At 37.6% G+C, this 20831-nt stretch overlaps 1 protein-coding gene across 7 annotated transcripts in view; it reads right to left on the bottom strand.

Moving 5' to 3' along the window:
* sez6b (seizure related 6 homolog b) overlaps positions 1-20831 on the bottom strand; it is a 257748-nt gene that overhangs the window by 67197 nt on the left and 169720 nt on the right. For all 7 annotated transcript variants that reach the window (XM_048159931.1, XM_048159924.1, XM_048159926.1 and 4 more), the window contains exon 4: positions 16732-16921. In XM_048159931.1, coding sequence (XP_048015888.1) covers positions 16732-16921 — 190 coding nt within the window. The remainder of the gene's footprint in view (positions 1-16731; positions 16922-20831) is intronic.

Genomic DNA, 20831 nt, shown 5'->3' with positions numbered 1-20831 from the left:
GAGTTACGGAACGACAGATGGAACGTTAGAAAGACGGATGGAATGACAGACAGAAACACAGACAGACAGATACAGATAGATAGATAGATGGATATTCCTCTTCATGTCATTCCAATTCTACTTTCTGTGGGTCATGACCAATTTCAAATTCCAAACTATGAACTGAAAGGAAGCCAATATAGCATCATGCCATGCCGGATACAGAAGATAAAATTTGGACAATGTTTCACACATTTAATTTCAATATCTAAAGTCAGTCATATTTAGAGGAACACTCCACTTTTTTGAAACTCATTTTCCAACTCTCCTAGAGTTAAACAGTTGAGTTTTACCATTTTCAAATCCATTCAGCTGATCTCGGGGTCTGGCGGTACTACTTTTAGCATAGCTTAGCATAGTTCATTGAATCTGATTAGACTGTTAGCATCTCACTAAAAAAAATGACCAAAGAGTCTTCGATATTTTTCCTATTTAAAACTTGACTTGTGCCTGCTGCACCCATGGTACGGCAGCAAAGTAATACAATTTTCCGTCGGTCTTAGTACATGATGTAACTACAGAAGAGTCAAGTTTTAATATAGGAAAAACATTCGAAACCTCTTTGGTCATTGGATTCGAAAACGGTAAAACTTAACTGTTTAACTCTAGGGGAGTTGGAAAATGAGCCTATTTTCAAAAAAAGTGGCAGTGCTCCTTTAATAATTCCAACATAATTTAGCGTATGAGCATGCAGGTCTGTTCTCTGAGACGTTGGCGGCGTGCAGCACTTCTTGGCTAATTGGCTATGAGGATTCAGCCTGTGTTGCTTCTCATTTCTATCTAATAAAGCATGGAGTGTACTGCACTTCTCATGCTTGCTTTGTTTCATTCAGATCATTTTTTTTAGATCACTCTTCAGGCGTGAGAGTCCTTCAGATTTGATTGTAGAGGGGGCGTCTTATGTGATCGCTGGTTTTCTTGTGTAAGCTCATTGAACATTGATGAAGAACAAGTCCCTCAATGCTCTCTGACTCTCAAAGACAAATGAATATGAAAAGCTTTGGCCACTGAACTGACTGGCCAAATGCGGTCAGCATTTCATTTCAACTTAAATGCTTCTAAAACGGGCTACTTTTTAGATATTAACTAACCTGAAAAGGCATGCCAACCTCATTATCTGCTGCTGTCATGGACAGAGACAAGGACACACTCTGCCAAAGGGTCTAATTACAATCTCTTTTTCTTCTTCTTCCTTGCTCAGCTGATCCTCATGAGCTGAGCCAAGATGGCTCCTGTAAAGACCCCGATATACTTCAAGCGAAATTGAAGAACAGACTAGGGCTGCAACAACTAATCGATAAAATCTGTAAAAATAGATAATGAAAATCATCGACAACGAATGTCATTATCGATTAGTCGCATCTGAACACCATGTACGGAAAACTTCTGCCAGTCGCGTCAAATAACGTTTTTATGGACAAAATGCATCTAAAAATAGTGGAGGAAACAGAGTGAGCTGCTGCTGGAAATGTTCGTGATCCAAGCTGCCAAAAACATGAGAATTATTTTAAGCTTCAAGCTAATGCATTAGCGTAATGTTTAACATGGCTTGCCTTGTCAGGCGCTTTGACGGATGCATGTGCTGTTTAATGTGTGATATGTTTCCTCAGCGCAAAACTTTCATTTTACAGTTGTATCTTTATCTGTAAGTGTTAAGGCTCGTCCTGACAGTCCGTGTTAAACTTCAGACTTTACTGAATAAGCAATGGTGCACGCAGGCGCATCAAAAAGACGGGACGCATCAGAGAGGGAGTCAATTAAAAAAAAGTTTAAAAGTCAACATGTAATTCAAGTATTTTATGAGAGTGGTAACTGTAAATTTGTAATTGAATATAAATGTAAGACATTTCTTACATTTACAGGACAAAGAAATGACGGTAACAGGTTACTGAGTGAATGTGTGTGTTCTTGAAGAACATTCCTCTTATGCCGCGGTCACACTAGACTCTGAATGTGCGAAATTTCATCGGATGCTGCAACTGTCATGATATGACGTTGTGGTTTACAGCATCTTCAACATGAATTCAACATATAACATATAATAATACATTCAAAATGTAAAAATATACAACCTACTGCAAAAATATCATTCTTTTAATTCAGCCAAGAGGTCATGCCGTGCCGAATCAATCTTCTACTGGTCACACGTCTTGACGTGATGCGAATTTGCAGGTCAGAGTTCACCAAACTTGAACTTTGGAATGCAGTGAAATGCGAGACTTTTCGCACGAGCTTGTGTTTCCGGTCTGACGCATTCACATGTGTATGAATTTAATCATCAGCATCAGCATCAGCAAAATTGAGTTTGTGTTTTTCTTTATTATTATCTTCATTTTTAATGTAGGGATTTAAACTGTCCTTTTGCTTTATAGCCCTTTTGCATATAACATAGATATATTCACTATATATATATATATATATATATATATATATATTTATATAAGTTGGCACGTTCGTTTGAAGGACAGCATTGGGCACGATGTGAAAAAGTGTGTTTTGTCAATAAAATAAAAAAAAAAGAAAATTAGGCCTTTTATCCGATTAATGGAAGAAATAATCAGCCAACTAATCGATTATCAAAATAATCATCAGTTGCAGCCCTAGAACGAACTAATGTGACATCATTTCGAATAAAATCAGGCCAAAAAAAAGTTCGTTTTGGGAGTTTGAAAGTGAACTTTCCAGAAAAATCTTCACTGGTTGATTTCCTCTGTTTAGTCCATCAAGGTCAGACGTCTGCAAGTAAAACATGAACACACTGGAGAGCCGCTTTAAAGTAGAAAATTAAGTTGTACTTCTGATGAAATGAGTCACTGACATGATTTGTCATGTTTATTACTGTAAAGCTGCTTGCTTTTAAGCAATCTATTGTATAACGTCGCTGTCCGATGAAAACCACGTATGTCCATTTTGCCGATTTTGAGATTTTTCAACGGATTGAATGTCCAGGTTCATTTCCATATACAGTATGCTTCACATATCTAAATGGCCAATGAAAAGTTGTGAAATCATGTCATCTGATTTTCACGTATATCCATTTGGTGTCAAAGCTGTCAATCACGCCGCGTATCTCCCGCCCTGTGGAAGCATCTCGCCGGTCTCGTGAAGTTTCATCGAAGCTCAGCACTGGATAGCCGAATAACACTGTGAGGTAAAGTATCAGCAAACGTTTGTTTTTGACAACTGTTCTCAAGTAAACGTTTCCCCCCTGACGCCAGACGTACGTCTAGGAGTGACAAAATTACGGTAGGACTGTGCAAACAAAGTATCTGTCTAGCATTACCATGTCAGTGTATTGATTCATTGTCCCTTCATAGTTTGCAAGAGACATTTAATAAATTTATAATTAATATTAAATAAACTAAGCGTATTTAATAAACTAAGACGTAGGCTATTTAATAAACTGAGCGTATTCATCTGTCAATATGAAACGCGACTTGGCCATTCTAATTAATGATCGGAAGAACGCGTATCGACCACCGTTACTGTAAAATATGCACGTATGTCCATTTAAACTCAATTTTGGTCAAATGTGGATTATATCATTACACTGGCAAGAATATGGTTACATGTAAAGATGCCGTACCAAGTATGACAACGCTACATTCAACTGCTTTTGAAATACGGTGTTTTTTTCACTTCCTGAAAAGTAACCGTTTTGGACATACGTGAGTTTCATCGGGCAGCGACGATAAAGTGCTATATAAATAAACGTGTTGTGACTTTACTAGAGTGTCGAATTGCAGAGTTTGTGCAAACATATCCACGTTGCTATGATCAGATGATTTCCTTATGGTTTCTTAGAAAATATGCTTTTTTATTCCTAAGCCAAGAATGAAAAAGTATTATCAGGGCCTTAATTCAAAGTCTTACATTAGTATGTTATTTCTGACAGGTTCGGGGTTGCGAACCAGAGAACAGTCAGCAGCCTTGGAGGAATTGCATTGAAACCACCAGGAACTATTGAGAGAAACTCATTTGTGCTTCAAACAAACATAAAAGCTGAAACGCTGCTCAAATGCTTACAGTTGAGCTGGGTCACAGGATTTTTGTCTGTTTGTATCACTCAGTACCCATGTACTTGACATGTGCAGCAATGGATACACAATAAACTCACAAGTGATTACTTTATCAACTGTATTTACCTTCATAAGGAAATCTGTGTGGTGAGCCTAGTCTCATGATACTGTGTTGCTGGATCATGCAGACGCAGGACTGGCTCCATCCTCTAGAGAGAGATGGAAAGTGGGATTCCACCTTTTTAAAAGTGCACTCTTTTCTGGAACATCACAGGTCGTGCCTCCTAGCTGAGGAGGAGGGCTTATGAATAAATGGATGGTAGATCTAGAGCTATGCTAACATCTGTGCGGCAGTAAGGAGTGAGTTGTCAACACACTTTTCACACACCTACACACACTAGATTTCTCTCTCTGTCCTCCACTAGCTTCACTACCAACGGGGAACAGCCTGCATGTTACAGCCGAGGTACCTGAATAGCATACCTGTTTGAAACAGCTGTTAGCTATGGCTTAGCTAACAGCTGCTAAAAAGTGTTCGCACAAGGCTGTTATCATCACAATCATCATCAAGTGGATGGGGTGTTAGTCAGTGGAAGTCAGACTCATTAATACTGTAATTCTATTGACCAGCTTCAAAAATGTCTGCCAAAGAAAGCTGTGCATGTAAAAAATGTTCCCAGCAGCATAATACACCTTCCTGGTCATCAACGCATGAATTTGCACTGAAAATGTGGTATTAAAACTAATTGTAATGTTATCAAAAATTGTCTCTGAATCAACTTTTTTCAGCTAACATCACCAGTCAGTTTTGAGGGCCATTCACAGTAACCAGGTTTCCTTCCACCCATTTTATGCAAATGAAAATGTCAGTTAAAACCACCGAGATGCAAACAAAAACTCCTCCCTAAAAACTTAAACAAGTTCATATAAATTAAATAAAAATATAGTCTAACCAAAATTTATTCAGAGACCTTGAACATTTAATTCATTAATATAGTTTATTCACTATAGTTTTAAAAAAATGGTAATAAAATATAACAAGATCTCAGAGTTAAACTGTGCCAGAAAAAAATAATCTTAATTATGTCAGAAAATCACTTGAGCAAAACATGGTCAGGTCAAAGTGTCTGAATAATTTTTGGGTTCCAAATTTGTATTCAAATTTAGTCCACTGTATGAAGAATTTTTGGGTATAATATGTCACAGTTTACTTTATTTTGCTATCCTCGCTTACATAAATGAACTATAGTGTCCTGCACACGCTTGTAAAAATATATCAAATATGTAAAAAAAAAATGTCTGAATAATTTTTGGTTTGACTGTATAATAATATATATTTCCTTCTCAGCAGAGGTCCAAACAATATTTTTTGGAATAGTTTTACATTTCCATCGGGGCAGCCATAGTACAATTTTTACCAATATTTACCAAAAAAAGTAAATATTTCTCCCAACTGGATATGAATATAAAAAGGTTAGATCAGGGGCCTGTACCATGAAGCTGGATTAGCTGGCTAGCCAGGTAAGTTTCAGATTAGTTTGCGCCAATCCTGGGTTTTAGGTACCATGAAAGTGACTTGGCTTTTAGCGGTGTTCATCACCATAGTAACTTACGCTCCACGGCAAACCTGCTCCAGGGCAGGTTATGTTCTGGTTCAGAGATCTCAAACCGAAAATTGGGCCAATCGGATGTGAGCAAAATAGTTTTGAATCGTGCTGACTCTCTCACGAGAACGTGAATCAATAGTTTCTCTCTTTTGCAAGGCATGTGATTGGCTGTTCACCACTGATGTCACTCATTCATGATCAAAGCCTGAGTTGACAAAGAAAGTTGATGATAAGCATCATGGTACCAACAAAGCCGGATTGAAGTGGTTTGGTTTTGTCAACTCGAAACTAATCCTATAACCCTGAGTTAGTTCAACTACCATCATGGTACTGGCCCCAGATGTTTTATCTGGCTATTATTTATTTATTTATTTACATTTAGACACCTACGTGTATGGCACATAGGCTTTGGGACTGAGAAAACATACTGGGGGTACAGGGTTTACCTCTTAAGAAAAGTATGGAACATGCCATTTTTATATTTTGCTCAAAGTAATTAAAGTACTAAACAACTTACAACGTACATTACAAACAAAACAATGTACGTAATCTAACAAACAATGTACATAATCATGAGCACAAAACAAAGTTAACTAGTAATTTCAAAATTTTAATATGCTGATTAATAATGCTAAATGTATGGAAAAAAACAAAACATCTGAAGGTGCCGCACGTTAACTTGTCACAAACCAGGGGCCTGTACCATGAAGCTGGATTAGCTGGCTAGCCAGGTAAGTTTCAGATTAGTTTGCACCAATCTTGGGTTTTAGGTACCATGAAAGTGACTTGGCTTTTGGCGGTGTTCATCGCCATGGTAACTTACGCTCCACGGCTAACCTGCTCCGGGGCAGGTTATGTTCAGGGTTAGAGATCTCAAACTGAAATTGGACCAATCAGGTGTAAGCTAAGTGACACTGACACACCCAACGCAATAAAGTCACTCCCCCAGTTTCTCTTCCTCCAAATTAAAGGTCATTATATAGTAAAAACAAATATTTAATGACGAAATTGTCTGGTTTTAATGATAATATAATTTATATATGATTTGTATATGATTTGTATATGATCTATATTTTTATTAATCCATTACACACATGCAAGTTTAGTTTAACAGTTATTAAGCACTTAGTTTCAATGAATATTAATATATATATATAGATCATATGTAGGCTAATATAAATAAGGTGTAAATATACTATTTAAATATGACTACATGTGAGCTTGTATGTTTGAGTCTCTATCGCTATATATTATTAACCATATAAACTAACTTCACTTGGACTGATAGAGAAAGATCATTTCTTTTATTGTGCCCCCTTTCACAGACAAGTATTTTCCATTAGTGTAAATGCGTTTAAATTCTTAATTTTCAGCGAAAGAGTTTTAAATGGTGCTGGCTCTCTCGCGAGAAGTGAATCAGAGTTTATCTCTGCTGCAAGGCATGTGATTGGCTGTTCACCACTGATGTCACGGATTCATGTGCACTCGCTCCACAAACTCAGGATCAAAGCCTGAGTTGACAGAGAAAGTTGATGATCAGCATCATGGTACCAACAAAGCCAGATTGGAGTGGTTTGGTTTTGTCAACTCGAAACTAATCCTATAACCCTGAGTTTGTTCATCTACCATCATGGTACAGGCCCCAGGTTTACTAAAATGGTCGGAGTCATCTGTATGACAGATAAAAATAATTGTATTTGCTGCATTTTCTGCAGCGTTTTGCTGCTCACCATGTTTCTGCTACTTGGTAATGTTAAGATAACTGCGTCATCTGCAGCTTCTCAATGTAGCGTTTTACATCTTTAACGGGAGAGAGAAGCAACGTGCACGAAACGGAAAGGGCTGGAATGAAGCGCATTTGGCTCTAGATAAAAATTTTAGAGGATGTAGAACCGAAAATCATTAGAATAGGATGCCACTTATGCTGACTTGAAGTTAAAACGTACTCATTATATATTCTCTGATAACTGCAGGGTGTACAAAATTATTGGAGAAAAAAAACAGAGAAAGATAAAAACTCTTCAGTCATAAATCTGCCATAGGCTTTAGCATGAGGGTGGTTTGGCCTTTTATTATTGGCCGTCACACACGGCAGGAGAGCGCGAAAATTAATGTTGCAGAAATGAGACGGCCTCAGGCAGAGGTGAACCTGGAATAAAGGTGAAATACAGCCCGAGCTGCACATCTGCTTAAGCTGATCTGACACCTCAGCCGCCGAACGCTCCGACACCACTAAATGTCAAAGCTCTTTTACGGAAACTTTGCCTGTCTTTTAACGCAGCCGTCAAAGACACTGATCCATCCAGACGTTTATCACTGAGAAGGGCAATGTTTGCACCAAGATGAGGAGGTTTTCAGGCTTCACAAATCAGACATGGACGCATGACATGACTCCCTAATCGGGTGACATACTGTGTACAGAATGGCAGGTCACATAAAGTCGAAGGGATAACAGTGCTTATAAAACTGAGAAAGAAAAGAATTACAGCTCTCTTGTTCGATTAACGCTCACTTTCTGAGAAGAAAAAAAAGAAAGAAGCAATTCTATGGGACCCAGCATTGTACCATTTCTTTCTGTAACCCACCGACTCTTTAAATGTTAAAGCAATTTCCTACAGAGAAGCGGAGGAAGGAGAGTGCTTGATGGTTAATTGTGGAGCCTTTTCACTGCAAAATCTCCTTTGCTCTTTTTCTTATTTCATGAATGGCCCTATTTTCATCTATCAGTCTCCATGGCCTCGGTCACCTGCAGTATTGTTTGTTCTTAAAGGCGTACTTTGAAATGACCTGACACGATTCCTCTTACTGTGCGGGTCCAGGTCATTTTTTAGATGATTCCAAGGCGTAACCTCCGTGATGAGAGGGCAGGATTCATTAGCCTGTCAACCTCTCAAAAGAGGCAGCTCATTACGCAGAAATTAATTAGCCATTCTCTCAGAGACAGCGTGTCCATCTATAATCAGATCTGTCTCGTCTTGCACGCCTGTCTACTGAAAATGTTTTCACTTTTTTCACACCAGACAAGGTGAAACTAGGGATCAAACGGAATGAAATATCAAAGAGTCATCTTCTTCCCGAACAGAAAAATTCAGGGAATTGAATGATCTACGACACCGTATATACACAGAATAGTTTGAATTGTTTAATTTTCGCTTTACAGCTATTTCGGACTCACCTGTCAGAAAGTGAAGCTCACTAAGAGATCTGTTCGAAACGGTTCTACTTTCATCTAGCGCTATATATAAACCGCAAGGGCGGAACTGAAATAAAATCCGGATGTGGCGAGCTCCAGATCATTTGGGATTCAGGGCCTCGGTCCAATGCTGCACAGGCGGGCAGGGTCAGAAGGAAAGAGAAGTGCGTGAATGAGTCAAGGCAGGGCATGTCTAGACACATAAAACTACCACATTCCCATCTATCACAGAAATCCAGTCTGTCGGTGCATGACAGCACTTACAGTGCCTCCATGAAGACCTTGCTGGCAAATAAGGTCAAAAGACGACTTACACAGCGTATAAGATTGTATCGTAAAATGCCTTGATTTAGACTTTACGGTCAAGCAGCAAATGATAAACTTTGACCAGTTTGAGAGTACAGATCTCCTGATGGGTATGAAAGATATTATAACCTAAATAATACTGGTGTGACATTGCCATTTACAACCGGCTGGCTGAAGAATGCCAATTTAACTTCAACTAGATGTGAACTAGACATAGTAACTAGAAAATGTATTTTCTGGCAGTTCAATTTTTTATTATTATTATTATTTTGGTAACACTTTAGCATGGGGAACAATTCTCACTTTTAACTAGTTGCTTATTAGCTTGCATATTGGCTGTTTATTAGTACTTATAAAGCACATATTAATGCCTTGTTCTGCATGACCATATCCCTTAATCCTTCCCCAAACCTAAACTTAAACGCTATAACAACTACCTTAATTTACTGCTTATTACTAGATAGTAAGAGTTTATGGAGACAAAAGTTGTAGTTAATAGTGAATATGTGTTCCACATACCAAAGTGTTACCATTATTTTTACTTTATCACTGTTTCCAAAAAGGATATTAACCCTCAGGGGTCTGAGGATTTTTGGGGCCCTGGAGAAGTTTTGACATGCCCTGACATTTGTGCTTTTTTCAGTTGTTCATAAACATATTAACGGAAAAAGTGTCATTACACTGTATTCAGCACAAACTAGGGTACAATAATATATGAGGAACATGTATGTACATGTTTGTGTTTTTGAAGGAATAACGTTTATGCGTGGTTATTGAAAAAACAAAAAACTTAAGTCACTGAAATAAAGCCAAAAATTATATATTAAATCTGTGTTCACAACACTTCTGGGTATTGGAGGTTGTAGACTAGAGTTTTTGCTTCAGAATGATGTAAAAATTATTCTGCCTACTCCTTCATATAAAACAATAGAGAGATTTAAATTTTGTAAGACACTTTTTGTCAAGAAACACAGTATGCGTGGAGGCGTGAATAATCATGAATAATGGGTGATTCTCACCTGAGAAGACAAAAGAATCGCATAATAATGACCTGAAAAGACTTGCATAATAATGAGCTCTTTCAGTCAGGTAGGCTGTGAAAAAACCTGTGAGACATTGATCATGTCTCAAGCTCATGGTGTATATCAAAAATACAGAAAAAACAGCAACACTGTGAAATATTATTTCAATTTAAAATAATGGTATTCTATTATATTATTTAAAATATAATGTATTTCTGTGATGCAAAGTGTCTGAACAATTTGCAAACAATTACCTCTATGGCATTTCAAATAGGCTTTTAGCTTAAAAGCATGCACATTTTGAGAAATATTGATGGATTCTCATGTTTATGTAAATTTTCTATACACAGGAGTAATATTTATTGTCATCACTATGAGTGCTGGATACTGTGTTTTCAATTCATACTTGCAGCCGGAGGGCGCTCTGTACACCTTTAGTCCACAAATTAACTCCCTCGGGTCGGCGGTCACGCCGGCGTGATCACCGCGTTTTTTTTCTAACCAGTGTGAAAGAGACTCAAAATACTCCATCAATGTTGCACATACAATTAAGAGTTATACACCATTTTAATCTGTGGAATATTTTCTTTTATTTGTGTACACTCAGAGTAAAAACAAAATGTTGTGCTTTTTGTAAAATAAAGAAAACAAACATGATGCGTGATCTCGTCTCCCTCTGAACTAAGTCCAATCTGATAGTTCTCAGAAAATGAAGTGTAACTTAGTGAATACTAATCACAAAAAAATTAGACTTATGTCTAAAAAACGTTGAAATGTCAGGTTTTAAATCGTGTAAGTCAAATCGAAAACAAATATTCTCTGTTTATGTAATCTGTATGAAAAGAGAGCCATGTCAGAAATCCGTGATTCAGCTCATTATCCGCTAATGCGGCCACGCCCACAGAGCCAGCGCTATTCAGAGGCAAATACTGAGGCAATGCATGCATTCATCATCTCAATCATGTATTTATTGTCTTGAAAAGTGTTTATCTGGATGATATAGCAATCTCTGGCCTCTGTTAGTTCCTGGAGAGTCACATGGTTGTCCTTCTTTTGATTAAGCAGTACAACAGTTTACAACACTGATAATATTAAAAATGTATTTTGAACACCAAATCAGCATATTAGAATGATTACTGAAGGATCATGTGACACTGAAGCATATGTTTACATTGAGTTATAGCATAAGCATAAGATACACTGTGTTATTTCATCCGTCAATCTTGAAAGTCTGATGTTTTTTCTGGCAACAGGAGAGAGAAGAGAATTGAAGAGAAAGGCACATAGATATTCACAAGTGCACAGGACGGAGTTTGAGTGCGCACACATAATATCTGAGCAAAAGCAGAGGCATATTTGAGAGCGCGCGTCCAATTTTGTGCAAGAGTGAAAGAAATCTGCCTGTGAGCGGAGAGATTCGTGCTCGCTCATTACATGGATGCACTCTTGCGTTACAGTAATGCACTTTCGACATTAGTTGTTAAAATAACGCCATAAAAACATCCTCAAATAAACTATAAAACAAGATGAAAGTCGTGTCTGAAAGCTGCAATCAAATGTTTATTGGTTAAAATGAATGGAGAATGTCTTGTGTTTTTCCGTGGGAGCTTGACCATTTCCGTGTGGGTGCTCGAGCCCACGGGATCTAAGCACTGAAGACTGTAGTAATGGCTGCAGAAAATTCAGCTTTGTCATCAGAGGAATACATTCGAAAATATATTAAAATAGAAAACTTAATGTTTTGTAAAAAAGAGTACTATAAACACCAAACTTTTGAACGGTAGTATGTTTGTATCTAAAGGAGGAAGTTGTGTCTCTATTTTCTTATAAGGTAATGTTATCAGAAAATTAAAAAAATGAAACTTATACTATAGTTTCAATGTATTAAAACAGCGCATAAAAATAGAGCATTTTCGTATTAAGTTGCCAGCTGCAGTTCACTTAAAAGTCACCGGAGTCACTAATAAGGGTTTTTGAATTCTACATACAGTTCACCAAAGCATTTTTAGCCAGCTGAAAACGCTAGGTGCTCTGCTGAAAACTGTGAGTGCTTGAAAGGGCAGCGTTTTTTTCAGTTGAGACGCTTCGCTTGCTATGATACAGAATATCCGCAGATGTGTTACTAGTATCTCATTTCACATATAGTTTGTTTCTGTAGTGTTTCTACACTGTAAAAAATTACCGTGATTTTAACAGTAAAAGACTGTAAAAATGCTGCAGTGAAAAACTGTCAATTGGTTTACAGAAAGTTTCCGTACTATATACGGTGAATAACTGTAATAGATCTAACGGTACATTTAATGTAATTTTATGGTAAAATACCGTTAAATTCAGTTTTTGGAAGTGAAAATAACAATTCATTGTAAAATTTACAGTGAAAAACCGTAAATTGACATTCCCACAATTCCCTGCGTGAAACTTCACATTTGATCTATTTTCATTGAAATAACTCTGTTTCTTCTTAGTTTTTCTCATTTTTTTCTAATCAGTTATGTACATTAGGGTTTTTATGTTACATCTAATGTTGTTAAATTAATGTTTATTGCATTTTTAAAATTTCATGCATGTTACCATGATGGTGTTTAGTGTGTGTGTGAATGACACTGTGTGCACCTTCTATATATTAGTATTGTCCTTCTCAGCTTGTGATGAACTTTGATTCATCATGTGACTCTTATCACCACTGTGTTTGGTGACTGTCAGTGTATTATAAAGGTACAAAACAGATATTAGTACTTCATTAGGTTGGTAAATTAACATTATATCAGTTAATGAAATACGTTATTTTACCGTAAATTTAACAGATTTTTTTTTACGTTGCTACTGTATTTTTTACGGTAAAGTTCTGGCAACCACAGCTGCCGGTTTTTTACCGTATATTTTACTGGGATTTATTTTACAGTGTATATAAAAATGTCGATAGAATGTAAAGTATTTGCTCTGGCTCTTGTTTTAAATGATTTTATTCCATTATTATGCTTGTTGTTATCATCTGTTGATGTTGTATAAGCAGAATGTGGTGGTTGGTCCGTGTTGTGTTTGTCCCGCCCCTCCTCCACTCTGATTGGACAGCTGGGTAAAAGGTGACAGTGATGAGCGCTGCGTTTTACCCAACGTTGAACATTCTTCAACTCTCGGCGAAAGGTAAAAAAGCGTCTATTTCACGTTGCCTTGTTACTTTCCAGGCGTTTTGAAAACGCGGTGCTCCAATTGAAAATAATTGGAAGTCTCGGGAAAAGAACGCTTTGGTGGACACAAGGCTTTAAAGCTAGGAATAACGCAATAATTTAAGTTCTGGAGTTAGTTAATCAAAAGAAAAAAGCATCAGAAAAAAAAAAATACTGAAGCCTCACAATAAATAAAAAAATATTATTTATTTATTTTATTATTTTGAAAAGTTAAATGCCAACTGGCCAGTAACTCTTTTATTTACTCACAAAAGTCTCGTTTTGCTTCCATGTGGTGCTTGGTGAATGTGACTTTTGGTCTAATGAAAGTGCAAAGAAAGTAACAGATGAAAAAAGTGAGAAGTGGAGCCCTGCTTTGGCTGAGGATGTGTGTCAGTGGGTGAGAGCGTGTATCTCAGCAGGTGATCCCTCGCCCTGCAGGGTTAATCTCCTATGGGAGGGGTGAGCAGCAGGGTGGAGGATATTACAGCAGCTTCCTCAGCCATCACCGCACACAGCAGCTCGCCATGCACGGCTAGGCTCAGCCCAGATCAGCCGACTTTATCACGGCTCAGCTACACAACTGAGCTCATACTGGGTCAGGACTCCGATCCTCAGCTTATAATACCTCGTCTAAAGCATTCGCCAAATAGTTTACCCACAACACTTGCATATGCACACAGACGTGCTTCCTCTGCAGTGCCATATGAGAGTGACAACATCTCAAGCTTGTGACATTTAAGCGGTGGGGTGAGAGCGGTGCGGCAAAGGGGGCGATTACCTGTAGAAAGACCATTCAGATCCCAACAGCCTCCATTTTGAACTTCACTCCATCAGCCTCGCCTTGTTTGTGTTTAACCTTTATCCAGACGCAAAGAGGTGCGGCGAGGGTCCTTTCATTGTGATCTGAATTATTGAGAGGTCTAAATCTTTAATGTGCGTGTCTTTGATGGAGGTTCCCATTTAGAGAATCTGTCATCCATCAAACTGTATGGCCTGCTGAACATTGAGACAGGACAGATGTGTAGATCTGCGTGGAAGGTATAGCAGAAAACTACTTGCTATAGACACATGACAAGTGATCAAAGTTCAGTGCACTATTAAAGAGTTTGATGTGTTCATAGTCTAACGCTCACACCAAAAAGCTGAGGCGATCAAAGAATGCTCATCCATGTTGAAACACAGCCAATTTTCTTAGCAGACATGTCTGACATGACCATGGTAAAAAATAATATTCAAAAAAGAAAAAAAGAATATCCAGAGGTGTTATTTTTTATTCAACCGTCTGGGGAGTTTTCACTAAGTAAAAGAAAACAGAAACAGCATCTAATCTCACTGATTGCAGAAAATCAAGAGGAGCTTCTTCATTTTAACGTGAAGCTCAATGTGGATCGTTTTCTCTTAAACCTCAGTATGTTGAAATACAAGGCCTTAGGTTTTGGTTATAACATCGATAGGGACATTTTATCCTCCAATTATAGAGATGCACCATGTTTTGGAAAAAAAACGAAACCACCTATTACAGTCCACTACATTTTGTACACTGAATGAAAGCAACCTACAAAATGTAAAGACTTTTTTTATTATTATTTTTAAAAAATAAAAATTATTTTTACAGTATGTTCATGCTGGTCTTTTCAATATTATGTCATGCAACAAAAATAACTCTCCCCAATGACAAGTCCTCCGAAATCATACTATAGATCTGTGTGAAGAACAGATGACAATTTTAGTCATTATTATAATTATTATAAGTATAACAATTATCAATGCTTAGTAATTATTATTGATTAATATGTTAAGTATTATAAATATTATTCTCTTTATTAACTTTAAATCTAAAAATTTACATTTAAAATCTGCTATAGATTTATGCCATTTAAATATACATATATTCAAATTTGACACACTGCAGTTTATGAAAGTTGCATTGTTATTATTAACTTAAACTAAAAAAAATCTTTTTTAGTAATTGAAAAAGTTAAAATAAAATAACAAAAATTTGATGAAAAACTAAAAATGAGTTTAATACTTATTAAAATGACTAAAACTAAAGCAAATAAAATAATTTAAAAATATAAAAAATAAAAGCTATTTTAAAATATTAATAAATACTATAATAGTGTACACATAACAGTAAAATAACACTGCTTCACTGATGTTTGGCATTCATTGACATCAAATCTGATGTTATATTTTGACATGCTATATACATATACACAAACATAAACGAGATTTGGAAGTTTTGCAGAAGGGGAAGATAATTATGGTGTGTTTATCACACAAAACTCTCCTATAGCTTCAGAGCGCTTGGTGTATAGTGTACAAGTCATGTGGAACGTAATTTGGGTTCGGAACGACAACAGGTTGAAGAAATAATTATAATAATTTTTGTCCATACTCAGCTCAACACTACAGCCATGTTGCAGTATGTATTTACACTAGATCCCAATCCCTGCTTGGTTCTTTTCCTTCCTTGTGTGCCATTACATCAATGCGAGGCAAGTGTAAACCCAGAGGCAAAATTAGCTGTTCTTGCGTGTGCACATCCACCCAGCATAACAGTTGGAGAACATTAAATTGAACCGGAAACAGGGGGAGCAGGGCCTTCGGAGCCAAGTAATTGGAAGTTTTGTAAAGAAACAGAAAGCCTTTATGAAATATGTGCTGTCTGGCTCCTGCGGATGATTGCTATGAGTCTAATAGGGGGAATGTGCGGCTTCTTTTCTATGAAAGCTGAACACCACTGATTACCCCCCACACACTCATAAAGACAGAGAGAAAGCGGGGGTGGAGTGTAAACGACTTTCTTATTCAAAAGGCATATTAAGGATGTGCAAAAAAAGATATTACGCACTGCAAACCCGCCACAGTTCATTAGCTCACAGAAACAAAAGAATTTGCCTGTATACAGTCATCTGTCATTTTAGCGCCCCGCGTAACGAATGAGAAAGAGGCGCAGCGCGGGGCAGGGCACATCAGAGCTCCGTAACCTTTTCTGTTGTGCCGATCTCCCCTTGATGACTCTGTTAAAAGACTATTAGCAGAGAATTATCCAAGTCATTCTCCGATGTAATTATGCAGCCTATTGACAGCAGCTGTCATTTTCAGGCTAACATGAGCATATTATGTTGACATGAGATAACAAGGAGTGTTTCCCCTTCAGTGCACTGAGAGTCTCTCCTAATAGAAAGCAATGATTGAGAGCTCCCTACTCCCAGAGTCCTAATCGTTCGTGCCAATCTAATCAGTAAGTGTACACTCATAAACAGGTTTGTCTAGAGCGCTGGATCCATGCCAGCCGGAGACACTGGCACGAGTGCAATTAGCAGGAAGTAGATGAAGCAGATGTTTAGAGGTTGACGTAGGACGGCTCACCTTGGTAACGCAGCAGCAAGGAGCTGGACTGCGGCTGCCGGCTGCGGAAGTGGATGGAGATTTGGTTGCTCCAGCTGCGTACCACCAGACCTTTCAGCAAGATGGACTCGTTGGCCAGCACGGAAGGTTCCCTGCCGCCCAGGTCTTCGAATCTGACCACGTCACCCTCAGCCAGGCTCACGTTCATCACCTTAATGTTATGAGATAAGAGAAGAAAGAGAGCAGAGACATGGTTAAAGAACCAATTAAATCAAAGTGAGCTTTTAACTTCCTGTAGTAATGGATAATTCTTCAGCTATGGTTCCTGTGGATTTATCAAAAACTTTTTCCCAACTCTTCCAGCACTGGATATACATGCATCACTCCCGCTAAACATGGGAGGAGGGTGAACCGACTCTAGGGTAAGGGTAGATGCGATTACTCCTTAAAAAAAAAACAAATCGGCACCATTATAACTAAATGTTTGCTAAGAAGTATTTCCTACTAAAGCAAGGCGATATTTGACTCGAGTAAGCATATCCATAGCAGACTGGTAGGAGTGGCCTTGGATAGTACATTACCAGTGCATTATGGGTATTGAAGTTTTCTTACCTATATTGTGTATATTTATATAGCATGTGTTATATTTTGACATGCTATATACATATACACAAACATAAACGAGATTTGGAAGGTTTGCAGAAGGGGAAGATAATTATGGTGTGTTTATCACATAAAACTCTATTATAGCTTCAGAGCACTTGGTGTATAGTGTACAAGTCATGTGGAGTATTTCAGAACGTCATTTGGGTTCGGAACGACAACTGGTTGAAGAAATAATTATAATAATTTTTGTCCATACTCAGCTCAACACTGAGTATGTATCCGGGAACAATACAAATCGGCACCATTATAACTAAATGTTTGCTAAGAAGTATTTCCTACTAAAGCAAGGTGATATTTGACTTCAGTAAGCATATCCATAGCAGACTGGTAGGAGTGGCCTTGGATAGTACATTACCAGTGCATTATGGGTATTGAAGTTTTTCTACCTATTTGTCAAAAGTGAAGACAACAGCCTTTTTTTCTTTGTTTTCCTCTAGGCAGGTAGCACAGATTTCATTTTTTTTCCCGCCTTTCTACTGCATAGGCAGTCAAGTTTTATCAAAAGCCTATTTTGCCAGGAGTAAAAAATTCCTGGGATATAAAAGTGACTCCCCCATGGTTTCAAACATGACTCATCTAATGTGTTCATTAAGTGATTTAATAGGGATAGGTAAGAATGTTTAATGGTGGAAAAGTTTGGACAATGCACAAAAGCAGAAGGACAGACTGACGTTTTTTCGGCTATGCAGAGATGGCAGTGGGGTGACACATTCTGCCACACTGAATGCACTCATAATGGTGTTGGCTTGTCTGTCTGCCAAGCTGCATAGTAATTGCACCATGGGCAATCTCCTGTCTGCCGAAGGCAGCATGCATATCCTCACCTGTCACTAATAGAAAGCCACAGCCGCCCATTACTTCTCGTTCTGCCCATCTTCCACTTTAGACAACACATGCAACTACTGCATGAGCCAATATCCAATACAGCAGCGTGGGTGGAAGTCGTGACATGGAGCGGAGTAAAAAAGTGTGAGTCTGAGGAATAATTACAATCACGCTGAATGAAAAAGTGAGACCTATTCAACTAGCGCTCCATCGCAAAGCTGTGCCATTGTGGCTGATCTGGGATCAGCTGGGATGTGCCCTTGCGCTCCTCTCAGGTAATGAAAGTGTCTTTAATCAAATGCAGGCAAATGAATGTGACCCGTGGAGTGACCCTGCCTAGACGCAGACGTGACGATAGGTTAATGAGGCCTTGCACACGTCGCCCTCAATCTAGACACCTCAAACTCTTTACGACAAGAAGACACCTCAAACTCTCAGCACACATTAATGCCACTGTAGTTTACCACCAGGAAAGTTTTACAAAAAGCACAACAGTACCTAGCAATTTTAATTTGACCACAGTGAAAAATAAGGACTGAATTTAAATAAGATTTGCTGGAAACACGTTTAAAGGCCCCTGAGTGCTGTGAAGGCAACAGGTGACAACCTGATGATGTGCACTACAGAATAAATTCACGCTTAATAAAGCCGGAGCTGCAATGTGCTGAAGCAGTCTATAAAACAAAAGTGCATTACAAAGTAATCACATTACACTAAAAGCCCTCGGATAATAAAATGTTTCCAGAATATTGCTCGCCATAATCCAATTTGCGTTGGCACCGGGCCCGACCGTCTACCCCACGCATGTAATCCTTCGCATAAACATGACTGTCAGTCAGATGCAGACGTTGGCGTGTAAACGTGCAGCCGCTGTGTCATTCAGGGTCAGTGTTGATTAAAATGTTTGCTGCTTTTTACAGAGAGCACAACAGACAGTTTCAGAATAAAGGGAAATTAAGTCAATTATCCCAGCACTCTCGGCCTGCCTAGAGGCCCCATATGCTATAGAATAAACAGGGGGAAACAGGCAGCCTGGTGTTTTGTGTCCCAAATACAAAAAAGACCTTAAAGGGACAGTACGCGCAAATTTATATTTGTACAGATATTAAAATATTGATTATAAGGTATGTCAGTATTTTCTTTTGCTATATCAACAATTTAACATAGAAGTAGCAGACAAAAAAAAAGGCTTTGAAATGTGCTAAAATAACATATTATTAATACATATTATATATTTCATTTTACAGTAATAAGAACAATGATATTGTGAAATTGTGAAATATTTTTACAATTTAAAATAACTGTTTTCTATTTTAATATATTTTATGTAATTAATGAATTTTCAGCAGCCATTACTGCAGTCGTCAGAAACTGTGATAGTTTTTTCGGGATTCTTTGATGAATAGAAGGTTTAAAAGAACAGCATTTACTGCATATATATATATATATATATATATATATATATATATATATATATATATATATATATATATATATATATATATATATATATAGGGCTGTGAATGTCCATAAAGCTCAAGATATGAAAGGCGAAAGGCGATAGATTTGAACCTTTTGAAGTGTACAACAACATTAGAACGTTCACTGCTAAATTCAAACGTGCTTTTGCGCTTTGGCTGGCGCTGAGTCATAGATAGACTCGCTCAGTGCTTTTCATATCACAACTATTCAGTGTTTTCAACCACATAAAGTTTATTTTAAGTTTCACAGCATGCACACATAGTATCTGAACCAGAATAGAGCCTTGTGGACACTATTGAGAGCGCGTTAGTTTTGTGGTGAGATTCGTGCTGCACATTACATTGATGCGCTCTCACATTAATGTATTACATTGATGTGCACTTGACGCCATTAAAAAATGCCATAGTAACTACGTCAAGTGAACTATAAAAATGAAAAGAACGTTGTGTCTGAAAGCTGCAGTCATTTTTTATTGGTTAAATTGAATGGAGAATATCTCATGTTTTCCCTGGGTGCTCAACGCCTATATAGCCTATAGTCCATGATAGGCTATAGTTAACAAGTTTGTGAATATTTTGAATAAAAAAAGGAAAAAGGAAATAAAAGTGATACATCTGTCATACAGCACTATTGTGCCTGCGTGACGTGTTGCCCCCCAGATTAATAATAAATGTGCACATATTATGAATTAATTTAACCCTTAAATGCATACCTTGGGTCTTTAGTGACCCGGGACGTCATTCACTACCCTCCTCCTCGTTCATTTTTTAAAGTTAGACATCAACCTTCTTGGTATTCCTCAATCAATTCATTATAAAGAATATAACAAGAAAAAAATCATAAAATTATAAAGGAATGCCTATTTTTGTATTCATTTTTTGTAAAAATTGCATAGGGTCGCAAACGACCCGAGGTATGTATGAGTGTATGTATATTTTTTCTGCACAACAATAATTGAATCTTAGATGATGGAATAAGTGCAATTAACCTTTATTCCACAAAGTGACGACTCATTCAGACAGAAAACAAAATAATAAGAAAAACATGAAATGGCTCAGCAATTTACTGCAGAGCAAGTACTGAACACAATGAAATATGACTGTAACTGTTACTGGATGGATCTGGTGAAGCTGTTAGCGATCAAAATA

The sequence above is a fragment of the Megalobrama amblycephala genome, linkage group LG16 (assembly GCF_018812025.1).
Source record: "Megalobrama amblycephala isolate DHTTF-2021 linkage group LG16, ASM1881202v1, whole genome shotgun sequence".
Lineage (NCBI taxonomy): Eukaryota > Metazoa > Chordata > Actinopteri > Cypriniformes > Xenocyprididae > Megalobrama > Megalobrama amblycephala.
The sequence above is the reverse complement of the archived record's forward strand: the minus strand, read 5'-3'. Positions and strand labels throughout refer to the sequence as shown.